This window comes from Alexandromys fortis, unplaced genomic scaffold (genome assembly GCF_014885135.2).
Source record: "Alexandromys fortis isolate MF-2015 unplaced genomic scaffold, M_Fortis_MF-2015_v1.1 scaffold_75, whole genome shotgun sequence".
Taxonomy (NCBI): domain Eukaryota; kingdom Metazoa; phylum Chordata; class Mammalia; order Rodentia; family Cricetidae; genus Alexandromys; species Alexandromys fortis.
Genome location: NW_026067956.1, coordinates 5,462,955 through 5,478,861, shown reverse-complemented (window position 1 = coordinate 5,478,861; position 15,907 = coordinate 5,462,955). Strand labels below are relative to the sequence as shown.

At 43.5% G+C, this 15,907-nt stretch overlaps 1 protein-coding gene across 3 annotated transcripts in view; it reads left to right on the top strand.

Annotated features, from left to right (window-relative positions):
* Positions 1–15,907, top strand: part of Mipep (mitochondrial intermediate peptidase) — a 128,420-nt gene that overhangs the window by 39,192 nt on the left and 73,321 nt on the right. For all 3 annotated transcript variants that reach the window (XM_050152218.1, XM_050152217.1, XM_050152216.1), the window contains exons 11-14: positions 1,064–1,217; positions 2,658–2,735; positions 4,360–4,564; positions 5,821–5,930. In XM_050152218.1, the coding sequence (XP_050008175.1) occupies positions 1,064–1,217; positions 2,658–2,735; positions 4,360–4,564; positions 5,821–5,930 (547 nt within the window). The remainder of the gene's footprint in view (positions 1–1,063; positions 1,218–2,657; positions 2,736–4,359; positions 4,565–5,820; positions 5,931–15,907) is intronic.

Sequence of the window (15,907 nt, the reverse complement as noted above, 5' to 3'; positions counted from 1 at the left end):
CTCTAATAAAATATACACTTAGTACAGGTACCCTGATTACTATAGTACTATTGATGCTAGAAATAGAAGATGCTCGTCTTTCTAAAGAAAAGGGAGTTGAGTAGCGTTCAAATGATAGAAATATGGTGGCCCCTTGGTGTCACAGGGCGGGGTGACTTCATGGCTCCTTGTGGATGTGCAAATCCAGTAGTAGAATGGCCTCCTGCTTGCATGGGCCCTGGCACGGCCTCCCAGAGAATTCACCTGTTTCCTTATACTACCTGGTTCAGTGGTCATTATCCTTAGTTGTCTGTAGGATAAGGAGAAAAAAAAAAAACATTAACAAAAAATAGTCCATACATGTAGGAAATGAGTGACATTCTGAGTGAATGTGTCTTGTTTGACATGGCCCTGTCAGGGACCAGTTCCTCAGCCCTATGAGAGCGGCAAAGGGTTCCCCAGCTTAGGCTCAAAGGGATGGCGGCAGTGTGTGCAGAAACGTCCACCATAGCTTTCTCCCTCAGGATATTTATGGCCTAGAGACTGTGCCTACCAAGACTAGCCAAGTCTGTCTCCTCGTTCTGCTGTATTTGGTGACCCTACCTCCTTGTTTATCTGTATGTAATAACCCATCTCCTTGTTCAGCTGTATGCAATAACCCTGCCTTCCTGCTCAACTATATAGAATACACACGTTGAACTTTTGAAGTGCTGTGGCTTCTCCATCAGAGAGCTCAGGCTACCCAGTCCCAGCTGTTTTGAATGTATGTTCTTTCTTCATTTCCTCATTGCCCTAGTCAGGCAGGGTTCTAGGATCCAAGCCTTGCAAGGATGGGGCTCACACAAGTTCCAAAACCCAGTTCATACATCTGACATATCCTCTACTCACCACCCACCCACGTGTTTTCCACTGCAGTTGTTTGATTTGCTGGATGCAGGACTACAGACTACAGACTGCCAACTGTACCCTCTTTCTGTGAATTATTTTTTGCCACTCTGGTCTTAAGTATAAATGAACAGTTAACTGAATATACCTTCTGGAAGTAAATTGAAGAAACACTGTTGACCTCTCTTCCTTCTCTTAGGTATAATATTGAGCCCAGCTTATATTGCCCATTTTTCTCCCTTGGAGCTTGCATGGAAGGCCTGAACATCTTATTTAACAAACTGTTGGGCATCACCTTGTATGCAGAGCACCCTGCAAAAGGAGAGGTGTGGTGTGATGATGTCCGGAAACTGGTAAGCCTCCCCGACTGTGTCAGTGAGTCCCAGCAGTTTCTCCTTTGAGGTAATTGTATTCTGACAGAGCGCCCCAGCTCATTTCTCTTTCATAAAAAGTTCAAGCATCACTTCTGATTTAGGACCTCGCATGAAGGACCTAAACGTAGAACAGCCAGGTTTGTTCTCCCAAACAGGTGTTCTTAGGAAACTGGGTAAACCGCTGATTTTTTTTCATGTGCTTCAACAAGGTCATGAACTCTACTTGTAAACAGTTCGCTGTTCCTGACTATATAATGTCAACGCCTGTCCCTTTGTAGTTCCCACATGCATTGTTCCCCTTCTTGTCGGTCTCTTTCATGGGTTTGCAGTGGTCTTTGCATCAGACATTAATTTGATCCCGTGTCTGATTTATTTGACTTTGGTGACAACTTCAAGCCTGACGTTTCGCTTTTCTCCTATTAAGACCCACTTTACTTGGGGTGTGAATATTTAAAATTTTTCTTCAGGAGGTTTTGTGGCTTTCTTGCCCCCATATTAATTTATCCCATAGGTTTCATGGGGCAGTGATATTTATCTCTTGCTTGCATGATGGCTATGCTTACTTCACTGTGTGCCCAGTCATGTCAGCTGCCTTGCTGCCCCTTGGCCATGTTGGTATGAAGCAGTTCAAGCTAGGAGAGCTCTATCTCTGTTGTTACCCACAAAAGATCCCGTCATGTTACTAACTTCCTAGACGTCACAGGTTAGGGAAAAGTCAGCATGTAGTAGAAGGAAAAGCCAGTAACAGGCTAGAGGATAGATGCAGGTGGTGCCTGGGGTAGCATCAGGTCCATGGTGTTCATTGTCATCTCCTGGGTGCCTTGAATCACTGTGGGCACCCAGGAGATGCTCTCTAGGTGCTTGCCACACGAGTGGTGAATGAATATTTAGAACAATGAATTGGAGCTCACTCTCGTAGAATCACTAAGTTCAGAAAAACAGACAAGATGGAGCCAAATGACTGCATAAGGAACAGAGTTGTGTCCAAACGCTTCCATCAATTGCATAAGATAGGGAAGGAAAAGAATTCGCCACTAACATTGTCAAGCCAGCCTTTCAGGTTGTTTTGAGAACAGTCCTCTGTGCAGAGCTGTGGCTGCTACAGTTAATGCAGAGGAGGAGCACATGGGACACAGGGCCCCAAGGAGGATGTGTTCTCCTGAACACGGGATTCTCAAGTCAAATGGGGGCACATGGGACACGGGGCCCCAAGGAGGATGTGTTCTTCTGAACACGGGATTCTCAAGTCAAATGATTCAGAGCTGGGGCAAAATAGGTGAAGAACTTGAGCAAGTTGGGATGTAAAATGTAATTGAAACAATCATGGCTGACTGTGAGTATTTAATATACAGGGCCTTGTGTTCTATTTTGGGAGTTTTGGTGAGATCATTGACCATTGAATTTGAACTTGTATTCTAGGCTGTTGTTCATGAATCTGAAGGGTTGCTGGGGTACATTTACTGTGATTTTTTCCAGCGAGCAAACAAGCCGCATCAGGTAAGCCTTCCTTTTACAAGCTGCCTTGTCTAAAAGTGGCCAGCAGTTTATCAGTATGAATGTGAACTTTATATGTCATTTATATAATATCTGAAGGCACTGAAGAGTTACTAAATATGTAAGTGTGAAAATAGGATAGAATTTGACAGTAAAAAAGGTCATGAGGAGAACTGCGTGGACTCATATGTGCTGTTTGAATCTGGAATGTGATATTAACTAAACTAATAATTAGGATTGGTGACTTTTTACAAGCTCTTAATTTTGAAAACCAGCACATAAACACTTTGTATATTCACACCTTTTAATGTTCACCCCAGCCTTCTGAACTGGGCTTTAACACTAAGGGAAACTAAGGCCAGTGAAGTTTTGCACTTGCCCAGGACACAGTTCTTAGGTCTTCACCCTAAAATTCTGTCTGGAGCCCCAGCTCTCAGCTCCGCTCTATGACAGACAGTTGTCCTACTTAGCGCTGTCAACCTGACACAGCCTAGAGAGTCTCAGTTGAGTAATTGTCTTTACCAGGTTCATCTGTGGACATGTCTGGGCGGGATTGTCTTGAATGCTAATTGGTATAGAAGAGCTCAGCCTCTGTGGTTGGTACCATCCCTAGCCAGGTGGTCTTGGGCTGTATAAGAAAGCATGAGCGAGTAAGCTAGAAAACAGTGTTACTGCATGGTCTTTCTGCTTCATTTCCTGTCCTGACCTCCCTCAGTGACAGACCTGAAAGTGTAAGCTTGTTTTCCCCCAGCTGCTGGGCCCACGGAAGCTGTTATGCTGCCGGTTAGTTCACGGTGTGGGAAGCACACAGCTTGCTTCGCTTCTTTCACTGTGAGCTAGATTTCCCCACAGGTCACCTTCAGCATTTTCATGCAAGTCGTTGGGAAATACCATGACTTTAGGCTACCAATTACTAAAAAAACAAACAAAAAAAATGATAGCTGTCATTTAGTAGTGAGCCACAGTTTCCAAAGTGTTTTTACAGAAGTGAGCCTGGGAGGTGGGCTCAGACTGGGATTTGACAGGTAGCAGTCCACATTCTGCAGATCAGATTTATGGTGATTTGTTTAGGAATAAATGAGAGGACCAGAGGACAAGTCAATAGTCTCTGCATCCCAGCTTTCCCGCTTTCTTGAGTGGGTGGCCTCTGACAGTCAGTTGGGTTCAGACCCAAGCGGCAACATATCCAGCGAGTGTGTTTGGATGCAGAATTTGACATTTCAGTTGTCTGTCCCCATGTCCTTGTGAAGGAGTGACAGTATGTTTGCTTCAGACTTCTGGATACCTAGGAGGAGGGATGGCAGACTGAAAGACTTTCTGTTGCTTGCCTGACGCATAGCAGGGCCATCAGCGCTTCTTCCCACCCACTGTTAACACTTCTGTGTGGGTTTCAGCTCTTCGGTGCCTGTACCCAGCACTGGACATGCCAGGGCAATGCATGCTTTTGGAGTTAGCTGAGTGAATTGAGTTAGTAGCTTAAAGATTAAGGTTTTAGAAGAAAATAAATATATAGGATAAAAATTGAGTAAGTTGTAACTCTGAACTCACACATTTCTGTAGAGTTTTATATCTAGGCTTGTTCTTTAGAGTGTCCAACACCTTTGTCTCTGCTGTTTGCTTCTCAAAGGACTGCCACTTCACCATCCAAGGGGGCAGACTAAAGGAAGATGGAAGCTATCAGCTCCCAGTCGTCGTTCTGATGCTGAATCTTCCTCATTCCTCCAGGGACTCCCCCACCTTATTAACTCCTGGGATGATGGAGAATCTCTTCCATGAGATGGGACATGCCATGCATTCAATGCTTGGACGAACTCGGTACCAGCATGTCACTGGTGAGGAAGGCTTGTTCCGGGAGTCTGTGGTGATTTCTAGTGTCTGGCCATTGCTTCCTGAGTCTTTTATCCCAGATGAGTTTCTAGGTCCTTTCCTGGTGCTCACTCGACAGGAGGAAGACTCAGTTGTCAGTCTTGAACTTTTGCACGTTTATATTTTATGATGTCCCAGGGAACGTACACTTGTGTGTGTGTAAGATTAGGACGTGTCATCTCAGTCGCTGGCACAGCTACAAGTGAAAATTCCTTTTCATTTATAAAACTCCATGGATTTTGTTACGAAACAAAATAAATTATTTCTTAAAAGTATGAAGTATCTTTTACCTGTGCTACTACTGTACAAACAATATTTTAATTATGTTTCATGAGCTTTAATGATGCCTGATGACATTGAGGATTTTATTCTTAGCTTTCTTGTCTCTTAAAATTTTTGTTTTATTTTGTTTTAAATTTTTTGGAGACAGTCTCGAGTAACCTAGGCAGGCCTTGAACTCACTGTATAACTCAGACTGGACTTGAACTCCTCATCTTCTTGCCTCCACCTCCCAGTTACTGGGAGTACAGGTGTGCACTACCACACCTGGCTCCACTTCATCTGTAGTCTCCAGCTCCCCACTGTCAGTGGTCAGCATTTGGTCACCGAGTGAGGTGTTGGCTTTCCTTGCTTATTAACAGTTCAGAACACACAGAACTTGGGCAAAGAAAAGATGTTTGAAAAGAGTGTGCGTGGGTTGACTGGAACAATACGGTGTCACCAAGAGGGTCTTAGGAGATTTGTTTCCTTAAGGAACTTTGAATTTAAAATATTGATTTTTCTTTCCAAGGATTGACTTTGTAACAAAGCAGGAAGTAGCTTAAATAAAGCCCTTTGAAAACATGGAGGCTAAAAGCATTTGGTAATGGAATTCATTGAATTAAATACAAATGCCTTAATTGTTGTAAGAGGGTTTTAATTTGTATTTCATGTCAAGCTGGTATAGCAGAAGACAAGCTATGTGCAGAGGGTGTGAGCTCTTGCTTTGTAAGATATTTTGGCAGCTGTGCAAATACTTTGTTTTATTTTTTATATAAAGAAAAAATATAGGATTATAATAAACTTTTCTGCAAATATGTACAAATATATTATTGAATATTGATTCAATAAATTAAAAGCTTATCATAGTTCATCAGAAGTACAAATAGAAGTTTAAAAACTGCATATAATATGAAAGACAAACATGTTGATTTAACTCCTATTTTTCTTCTCCCCATTTTAGGGACCAGGTGCCCCACGGACTTTGCGGAAGTTCCGTCTATTCTAATGGAGTACTTTTCAAATGACTACCGGGTAGTCAGCCAGTTTGCCAGGCATTATCAGACGGGGCAGGTAGGAACCACTAATACAGGCTAATCCTTCCTAATCCAGAAATTCAGAATTGAAAACTGAACACTTACACAGTTACAAGTAGACAGTCCCAGACCTGAAATCAGGCAGCAGGTCATAGTCAAAACCCAACACACAAAATAAAATGCCTCTTCAAGTGGCCTCCCTGTATATTTGTAAGGTAACACTTCTCTTCATCCGCGGTCCTGTTAAGAGTTGGGTTCTATTCCTAAACTGTGTTAGCTGTGTATGTGCAAACACCCTCAATCTGAAAAAGCTCAGAATCTGAACTAGCAGGTCTGGTTACAGGCATTTTGGATAAGTGGTTCTGCTACTGTGTTGTGCGCTGGGGTGCCATGATTGGCTTTTATGGTCTCCTGCATAATGTTGAACATTTTGTGCTTCTTTCCTTTGTTTTCTCAGGCACCACCCCTCAAGCTGTCAAATCTTATTCCCAGCACACAGTCATATACAGAAAACTAGCTACCCTTTATCTGCTGCCAAGTCATCTGCTCTTGTTCCCATCTACAAGGAAAGCCCCATATCCCTACTTTGCCCTGCTGTTTACTGCTTGGACATTCAAGCTTGTCTCACTGCAGAGAGCTTTGCTTCCAGACATTTGTGTCTTTGCTTGAATTGTTTTCTTAGCAACTTTGTTATCTGAATGCTATGAAATCTGAAATTTCCTTAATTCAAGTGTGTGTGTGTGTGTGTGTGTGTGTGTGTGTGATGCATTGCAATTTTAAACAACTTCCAAGTTAACAGGAGAGTTCCCACGAGTATGACTGATGGTATGTTGCCCTTGAATGACCCACATGTGTTTTTTTCTTGTTTTTGTTGTTGTCCTGTGGTGCTGGGGATCTAGCCCACAGCCTTGCACATGCTAGCCACGTGATCTGCCATTGAGCGACATCCCTACCCACTGTCCCGTGCTCATTGGAAAATACATTCTTGTCCTCTGAGCATTTCCCATCATAGTGTGCCCTACTTCACATTGCTCTTTGCATCTCTTGGCCCCAGACTTTTTCCTAGTCCTGGGATGGGAGAGAGTGAAAGGAATTAATCGAGTTTGGAGGAAACGAAGGGCGGATCCCACCTTTGTTTTCATCTTCTTCTGACTTTCTCCAGATGTGGATGTGACTTGATTGTCTTTTGAGGGCTTGATTCTATTTTCATCAACTCTTGAAGAGCAGATGTGTTTCTAGGTAGCTAATCTGAATGAGTCTTCATTATAATCTAGTATAGTTAATTAAAATGGCAAAATTAAAGGAACTGTTGCGGAGAGTTGTTTGGGATTATGTAGGCGTGGTCAGTGGTGTGGCGCACATACTCCTGCTAATAGTGCGGCCATCAATAGCTGCATGCTGGGTTTGAGTGTGCTAGGAATTTAGTAGTTGCTTTCTTCATGAGGTCTATGGAGTAGATCCACGTGCTGCGTACCCAGGACAGCAGGCAGCAGGGAAAAGCCCGCTCAGACTGCAGGGCTCAGACTGCCTAAGGGTGCAAGGCGTGACTAGAAGAGGGTGGTGAATACCTGAGGTCTTGGAGAAGGGTGTAGGAAGGAGGCTTTGCACCATCTCTCACTAGCCCTGTGTGTTCTGTTAAGGGCAGGCTAAGGATGTGACGCCTCAGCCAGAAAGTTCCGACTGAGTTTATGCTTCATGCCAGTCTCCACGTCCCACAGTTACAGGTACAAGTCAGGCAGTATACAAGCCTCTTGCCTCAGTCCAGTGCTTCAGTATACAAGACAAGATGAACCGTTTTGGCTAGAAAGAACCCTACCCCCCAAAAGGCCTGAAAGTTCTCACAAGAGCTTGTGGAAGACTTGGGGGTGCAGGTAGCAGGAATTGGGGAAAGGCCTGTGGTGAAAGCCTCGAGTAAGCAGGAGTAACCTAATGAGGGAGGAAGTGGGGAGAGTCTTCACGGGGGAATGACATCAACAAATGATTACTTTTCAGGAGTGTCCCTGGCATCAAGAAGTGACAGGTGGGGATGACTGGTCTGGAGTCTAAGGGAATGGTTGACTACGTGAGCTGTACAGAGTTCTGAGGAGCAGGCTGGGAGCATTGCATATTGGAGGGCATTTTTTTTTTTTATTGAGAAAAGGAAAAAAAAAGTTTCCGCCTCCTCCCAGCCTCCCATTTCCCTCCCCCTCCTCCCACCCTTCTCCCCTCCCCCCACTCCTCTCCCCCTCCCCCCACTCCTCTCCCCTTCCCTCTCCAGTCCAAAGAGCAGTCAGGGTTCCCTGCCCTGTGGAAAGTCCAAGGTCCTCCCCCCTCTGTCCATGTCTAGGAAGGTGAACGTCCAAACTGGCTAGGCTCCCACCAAGCCAGAACATGAAGTAGGATAAAAACCCCATGCCATTGTCCTTGGCTTCTCATCAGCCCTCATTGTTTGCCATGACAGAGAGTCCGGTTTTATCCCATGCTTTTTCAGTCACAGTCCAGCTGGCCTTGGTGAGCTCCCAATAGATCAGCCCCCACTGTCTCTGTGGGTGGGTGCACCCCCCGTGGTCCTGACATCCTTGCTCGTGTTCACCCTCCATCCGCTCCTCATTGGGACCTTGGGAGCTCAGTCCAGTGCTCCAGTGTGGGTCTCTGTCTCTATCTCCATCCATTACCAGATGAAGGTTCTATGGTGATGTGGAAGATATTCGTCAGTCGGAGGGCATTTTGTTTGAGCTGCCCTGTGAGCAGGCCCAGCTCATCTTTCCCACCTCTGGCCTGCCTGCGCTTGTCTGGAAGCTGCTCCTGTGTGTACACTCTCTTCTCCACACACACCTCAGCCCAGCACAGTGTACACTGCACTTTGCTGCTCCCATTCCTGGGCGCCTACTGCTCCTGGCCACTGACTTACACACAGCTCCGCCCCACTTGCTGGCTTCCCCAGATGCTACCTTTAAACTGTGGCTTCAACCAGCCCTTAGGTGTGAGGGCTGGAAGGTCTATAGGTGGGTGATAAGGGTGATCCTGACCACTGCTTTCCAGCTTAGGAATGACAGTGTGGGGTGGGGTGGGGCAGTCTTGTGGGATTTCCTAGGACAAGGCCCCCAGAGGCTTGGAAAGCCACACAAATAGTGAACTTAAAGTAGCAGGGATGGCCAGAGAATAGGGCAGAAGGGGGAGAGAGAAAGGAGTCAGGGAGACTCCTTTAGATAGTGGAGTCAAAGGTGGACATTTCATGTCAGAGGACTCCATATGGCTGAAGTTTAAAGAGAAGTTGCCAGGTTCTTATTTGGATGTATTAGTGTGTGACATTGTTGCCCGGAAGGCATTGACAATACAAACTTAAAATCTAGAAGTTAAAAGGGCCCTTCCAGTGTGTGGGAGCAATGACAAAGTGATGTCTGGAGGAAGGGAAGTTAGTAGTCACCAGTGTAGGGAAAACAGAAGGTGCAAGTCAGTGACGCAGGACTGAGAACAAGGGTCCCCAGGTAGCTCAGAAGGACATGAAACTTTCAGAGTCATGGTGGTTTTGTGGTTTTGTTTTTTGTTGCTTTTCTTGACATGTGCGTGCGTGTGTGAAGTCTTGGGTCCAAATTCATCATTGGCACTAATGTCAATTTCAAACAGGCAGAGGATTGGAGAGGGCCCAGAGCCCCCGCACAACAGGTGGGGGAATATTCAACAAAGGGAGGGGGTCCCTCAGGAAGAAGAGCCTTTTCAGAAGCTAAGCATGGTGTAATTCCAGCACTTAGGAGGGAGAGTCACGGGTATTGGGAGTTCAAGACCAGCCTAGAGACCCTATCTCAGAAAAAAGAAAAAGCCCCTTGAAGAAGATAGTTGCAAAAAAAAACAGCAGTAGGCCCTGAATGCACTCCAAGGTAGACACGCTTCAGGGAAGCATTAAGCTGCTTTGGATTAATTTCACACTCAGACTCAGAAGTCATGTCCAGTGCCCTTCAGGACTTGCCGACACAGTCTAAGGAATTTAAAGTAATTTTGTGATTTCATGGAGAATACAAAGCATGCCCACAGGCAAGAGACATATAAATCAATGCTCTTAGATCCTCAGAGGGCTCGCCTCTTCTTGTTCTAATTAAGACACCCTGTGGCTGATCCCCACCTCCTTTTATTTTAAGGGCAGTTCTAGCCGTAAGAATTCAGAGTTAATTACTAAATCCAGCTCTTTATAAATAAATGACAGATGAGCTCAGGACAGTGTCTTCATGTTTAATTTCCTGTCCAGTTGCTTTCAGGGAAGGATCTATCCTCCTCCTATGAGGCATATTCTAGAAAGTTTGCAGAGTCCACGATAATCTTTCAGGAATTCACTGACATTGGCTAGATGGGAGTGCAGCCAGTGAATTCCTTAAGCTGGAAGAATTAGATGTTGGCTTTTGTGATTCATAGGTGCTGTGCACAGATCAGGTGACAAACACTGGAGGCGTTCATTTGACAGTGTCCCCACAAATTCATCACCTCTTGGATCACATTTGGGGACCTGTGGCATGGAATGTCCCTCTCCTCTCTGCTTATTGGTTCCAGCCTTTGGTCCTTTACATATACTGTGTGAAGTATAGATCACCTATAGGCAGCCCATGCTTCTGGGGGCATGCTCTTTATCCTCAGTAAACCTTTCTAATAGGCAACATCCTTTTCCTCTGAAGCAGCTGTTCTTTGTTGTTTACCCATTTGTATTTAATGGCAGATGTGTCTCCATACCCCCAAATCCATCATAAAATCACAAGCAGTCTTCATAATAACCAGGTTCTTAGACTTGTGAAGATAGTCTTAGCTTCTACACCCAATATTAAAAATATTAAGCATTTCTGGACTTGATTTCTGACCTCTGACCTGCTCCCAAAATACCTCCCTAGAAAGTGAGGTGTGCCCAGAGTTTTCCTTTCTTTCTCTACCAATTCCTAAACGGCAGGATCACTTTGTACCATCTTAGGGATTGTAATCTTTTCATATTAGGCTTTAGGTAAAATTTTAAAATTGAGCCCAAGGGTAGTGGTTAGGGTTAGGGTTTCCTTGGTTCCAAGATTCTTCCCCCATCCCACTTTTTCAGAGTAGATGTTTTTTAAAGCCAGGACTCTAAATTGAAGTAGCCAAGTTCCTAGGTAGACCAGATAGCTGCTGTACACTCTGTGTGCAACAATAATCCCCCATTTCCAAGGTTTTAGTTTGTAGATTGTATTATCATTGACATTCAAACTGCCTTGCTCGGAGCAGGGCGGTTTCCCTTTCTCCAGTGACCTGTCACCTAAGGGACAGTCAATGCACTGTGCTCTGTCTTACCTGTAAGTTGTCCTGGTAGGATTTCCACTCACTCTCTGCTGCTCTAGCTTTATAATAAACTCAGTGCCATATGACCAGTTCTCCTCAATTTGTTCCTCAAAAATGTTGTCTGTTCCTTGGCCCTTGTGTGTTTTCTAGAGATTGTGGAATCAAGTTAGTTTTTTTAAGTATAAGAATTCAGTATTTGTATGTCTGCACCAGCATATTTGTGTATATGGTGTATCTGTGCCATATACTAGTGTCAGGATTGAGTCTTCAAATTCATGACTATGGCGTAGCTTTTCATTTATCAGGTCTCTTAGGAGTATTGGAATAAAGTTTTAGTGTTTTCTTCCAGGCCTTAGCCAACTCTTGTCAGACTTAGTTCTAAAATCTTCAGCTTTCATACTTCTGTAAATATCTTCAGCAACCTGGTTCTAATAACCTGCCTGTTGACTTTGAAAGGCCTCTGTGGTAGTTTGAATGTAACTGGCCCCATAATCTCAGAGGGAGTGACACTTTTAGGAGGTGTGGCTTTGTTGGAGTGGGTATGGCCTTATTGGAGGAAGTGTGTAACTGTTGGGGGCGGGCTTTGAGATTTCCTATGCTCAAGATGCTGTAGCCTAGTGTATCAGTCAACTTTCTGTTGCCTGCAAGATGGAGAACTCTCAGCTAGTACTCCAGCACCACGTCTGACTGCATACCACCATGCTCCCCACCATGGTTGATAATGGACTAAATCTCTAAAACTGTAAACTAGCGCGAATTAAATGTTTTCTTTTTAGAGTTGCATGGTCATGGTGTCTCTTCACAGCAGTAGAAACCCTAACTAAGCAGCCTCTTCATCAGTTACTTCTACTGAGACTGTGTTTTGTTTTCTTTCTGATCCACATATCTCTTGTTTCTTTTTCTTGCCTCATTCCATTTTTTGAGTAGAAGCTGTGTATGAATATGACTTGCCTTGATCCTGATGGATGTTTTTGTTTGCTTGTTTTTGTTCATCCTGGTTTTTAAAGGAATGTCCCTACTGTTTTATCACGAAGGAAGGCACTTATTATTGGTTTGGTAGAGATCCAGGAAAAGTCAATTCCTTCCTATTTTTAGCTTACAGAGTTTTGCTTTTTATTATTATTATTTTTTAACCATTAATGATTGCCACATTTTACCAGATTTTCCCCCACATGTCTTGCGGAATTCAATAGTGATTATAAGTGTTAGGAACTAGCAGTAAGGCTCTTTCTAAATTCTAGTGTTAAACAGCTTTGGTACTGAATTTATATATATATTTTAACACAGAACTGACTTCTTACTTGTATTTTTTGAGTAGAGGAGATTTGGGTTTATGAGAGAGATCAGCTAATGACTTTTGTTTCTTTGGTATTGAGTATAGGCCAGTATCTAAAATGAGCTGGTGTGTTAGTGTGTGTTCCTTCTTTTGTTCTCTATGTGTGTGCATGCATGGGTCTCTGTGTGTGTGTGTGCGTGTGTGTTCAGTAAAGCTATAATCATCTGTTTCATAAGGCTTTGTCAAAGTTCATCTCTAAAGCCATTTATGATTTACTTTCTCTGTGGGAAGATTTTTAGAGTGTGGTTCTTTAGTAGTCATTGAGCTCCTTGGATGGACTTTCTTCTTAGTAAGCTTTGCTAAGTTGTAATTTTCTAGAAATTTAACCCAAGTTCTTAAGTTTATTGGCATAGTTATTTGTAGTATTCTTTTATCTTTCATTTTCAGCTTCATCTGTAATTATATTCCTTTCCACATACTTAGTATTGTTTTTCTCCTTTTTTCTTTATTAATCTTGGCAGGTATTTGTCCATTTTATTAATATTTTCAAAGAGGAAATGCTGAGTCTTTTCTGTTTGGTTTGAGGTCACTGATTACTTTTTTTTGTTTATAGAATCTCATTACGTAGACTTCATTAGCCTTTGCACTCACTTTGTAGACCAGGCTGGCCTTGAACTCATTGAGGTCAACCTGCCTCTTCCTCCCAAGTGCTGGAATTAAAGGCATGTGCCTCAGCTTCCCTGATTTGTTAAGATGGCATTTAGCTAGTCGTTTAGACTTATATAATTTACACATTTACACTGCATGCTTTCTGCTTAAACTTTCATAATGTGGAACAGGGTCAGGGTCTAAGATGCCCCAGATGTCATCATTTCTCTGCTTTCTACTTTCTCTAGGCTCCATAAAATTGAATAATTATCATTCTATGATTCATATTTAGACTAAAGTCTTCAATGGTGCCCAGTAAACAGAGTGCATTCATGACATGCAAGGGAAGTCGGGTAATTCTACAGTGTTTTCCTTTGGTCTGTAACTGTGTCTGACTGAGTGAGTGCTGGGAGTCAGTGCTAGCAGTGCCCTGTACTGCTGGAGACCTGTGAGGACCCTTTCACCCAGGCAACTGAGTGGGCCTCAGAGATGAGGTTGCGGAAATGTAAATGAAGCCACTGGACATATGAGTGCTTATGACATGGATAAGTTAATTAAATACTAGAACAGGACACTCTGTTGGATGCCTGGCAGAACCATGGGCATTTGGGCGGGGTAGTGAAACAGCAGCCAAGATGTATAACTCCTAAGTTTATAGTCAGCTTTAGTGTTTTTTCTTTTATCATTGAGTCATTGAAAGCTGGTCTCAAATTTTCAGAAAGAAATGTTTCATAAACACTTGTTTTTAAATAAAAACAATGATAATCATAGAAAAATCCAAATTGAATGACCATAATAAACAAACGAAATGACTGTAGTTATTGGCAAGCTGGTTTTTAATTGTTGAAATAAGATGTGTACCATGTTCCCATTTATCAATGGCAAAAACTGGAACGGGGGAATCCCTACTTGTCTGTCTGTCTGTCTGTCTATTTACTTTTGTGTATTTCAAAGCTGAACCTTGGATTTGAAATTTACTCGCACAGTGCTGCAAGCAGCACTGTTCATGGCGTTTCCAGCATTAGACAGTCACCTGGGCACTGAACGTGTGGTGTGACTCAGCTCCGCATGGGCTGGCAGGAGGAGCCTTGGACACCTGTGGTATGGCAAGGGGCAAGGCACAGTCCTTTCCTCAGTGCACTTGGGTGCCCTTTGCTGAGCTCCCTCAACCAGCATTGGTTAGAAATGGGCTCCTGGGGAAGTTACCAGAACATTTGGGAGTCCATGCCAGTTTGGGGGAGGCCAGTGCCAAGGTGGACCTAGAGAGGCTGAAAGGAAAAGAGTGTGGGTTCACACACAGAATGTAGCAGTTTGCAGGTTAGCAGGGCGTCATCCTTGTGTGCGTGCCTTTGTTTCTTTAAGGAGTTTTATGTTTTAGAGTATTTTCTTTTCTTGGTTAAAAGTGTGAGTTTAATTGCTTTAATCATTTCCAAGTCAGTGCTTTGAATCACTTGAGTTTTCAGACTATGGATAGGACTGAGGACAAGAAGCCCAAGTACTCTTGGGGAACAGGCATACCCTGCAGCAATGATGCCAGGGAATCTACAGCAGGGGGCTTGACTGATCTGCTGGTGAGCTGGACCTGCTTCCACCACAGAGGGGTGGCCAGACAGGATCTCTGAAAGTCAGTGGGCCCCAGGCAAAGGCCAGGGCCAGGGATAGAGCTCCCTGGATTCCATCCACTGAGTGGATGAAAGGTTAGGTTATACACCTAACCCACTTACATTTTTTTTTTAAATAAGGCTTTGAGAATTATGCATGCATGCAGTGCATTTTGATCATATATCCATATGTACCCTCCTCTCCCAACTCCTCCAGGTCTAACCCGCTTTTCCAGATGATACATGTAAGGACCTTTAGAGATAAGGGTATTCAACATACTGTTTGTGGAACATTTAGAATTGAAACTTTTATTTCTTAGATTTGGTGTGCACGTCTGTACATACTTGCGCAGAGGTCAGAGGGCAACCTGTAAGAGTGAGTTCTCATTCCACTGTGGTTCACAGGGTCATCAGATTTGGCAGCAGGGGCTTTTATCTGCATAGCCATCTTGGCCCCTAGGATTTAACTTTTTACTAATTTTGTCTTTTCTTGTGGTTTCCCAATAGAAGTGGAAAGTACACTCTTTATCTCAGATAAAATATGTGCCAAGTAGAAATTTATAGTTGTTGATCTGGAATGTTGGAATTACATGTTTTGAAGATCAGAATTTTCTGTGTGGTTTGAAATGAAAATGCTTTAAATACTGCAGACATTTTAGTTTTAAAACAAACTTTGTGAGTTCTGGCCAAATGCTCTTTAGTTAAGCCTGCTCCCATGTCCACATGTCCATGAAGTGCTGTGTACTTTAGGAGACCAGTTTGTCTGACGGGATGAGTGTCAGCTTTCACGCCTTGCTGGAGCTTCCGGGAACAGCCTGGTGTACTCATGGAGCTTCTGGAGCTCCGCTTTCTAGTCTGCTGGGTTGCTTAGAGCTGAATTTATTGTGAAAAGTGTAGGAATCAGGAGAAACGTCTTTTTATATGCCACCTTCAATTCTGGCCTCATTTGATTTTCCTACTAACATTTTCCCTACTTTCACGTTGCTATCCATTAATTATGCTAATCGTGTATTTGAGTGCACCCTGTAATCCCTGTGTTTGTATTGCTACTACTAACACTTCAGGGGAGAATTTGTTGGGGTAGTAATTTAAAAAATGAAAAACTTTGTATGGGAATGGCCTTGTCATTGGGTAGCAGGATGCTTTGATTGTAGGGTTGGATTTTGAAATGGCACAGCTACCACCCTCTCCACATCTTCACCTTCATGTGATGCAGTTAGCAGG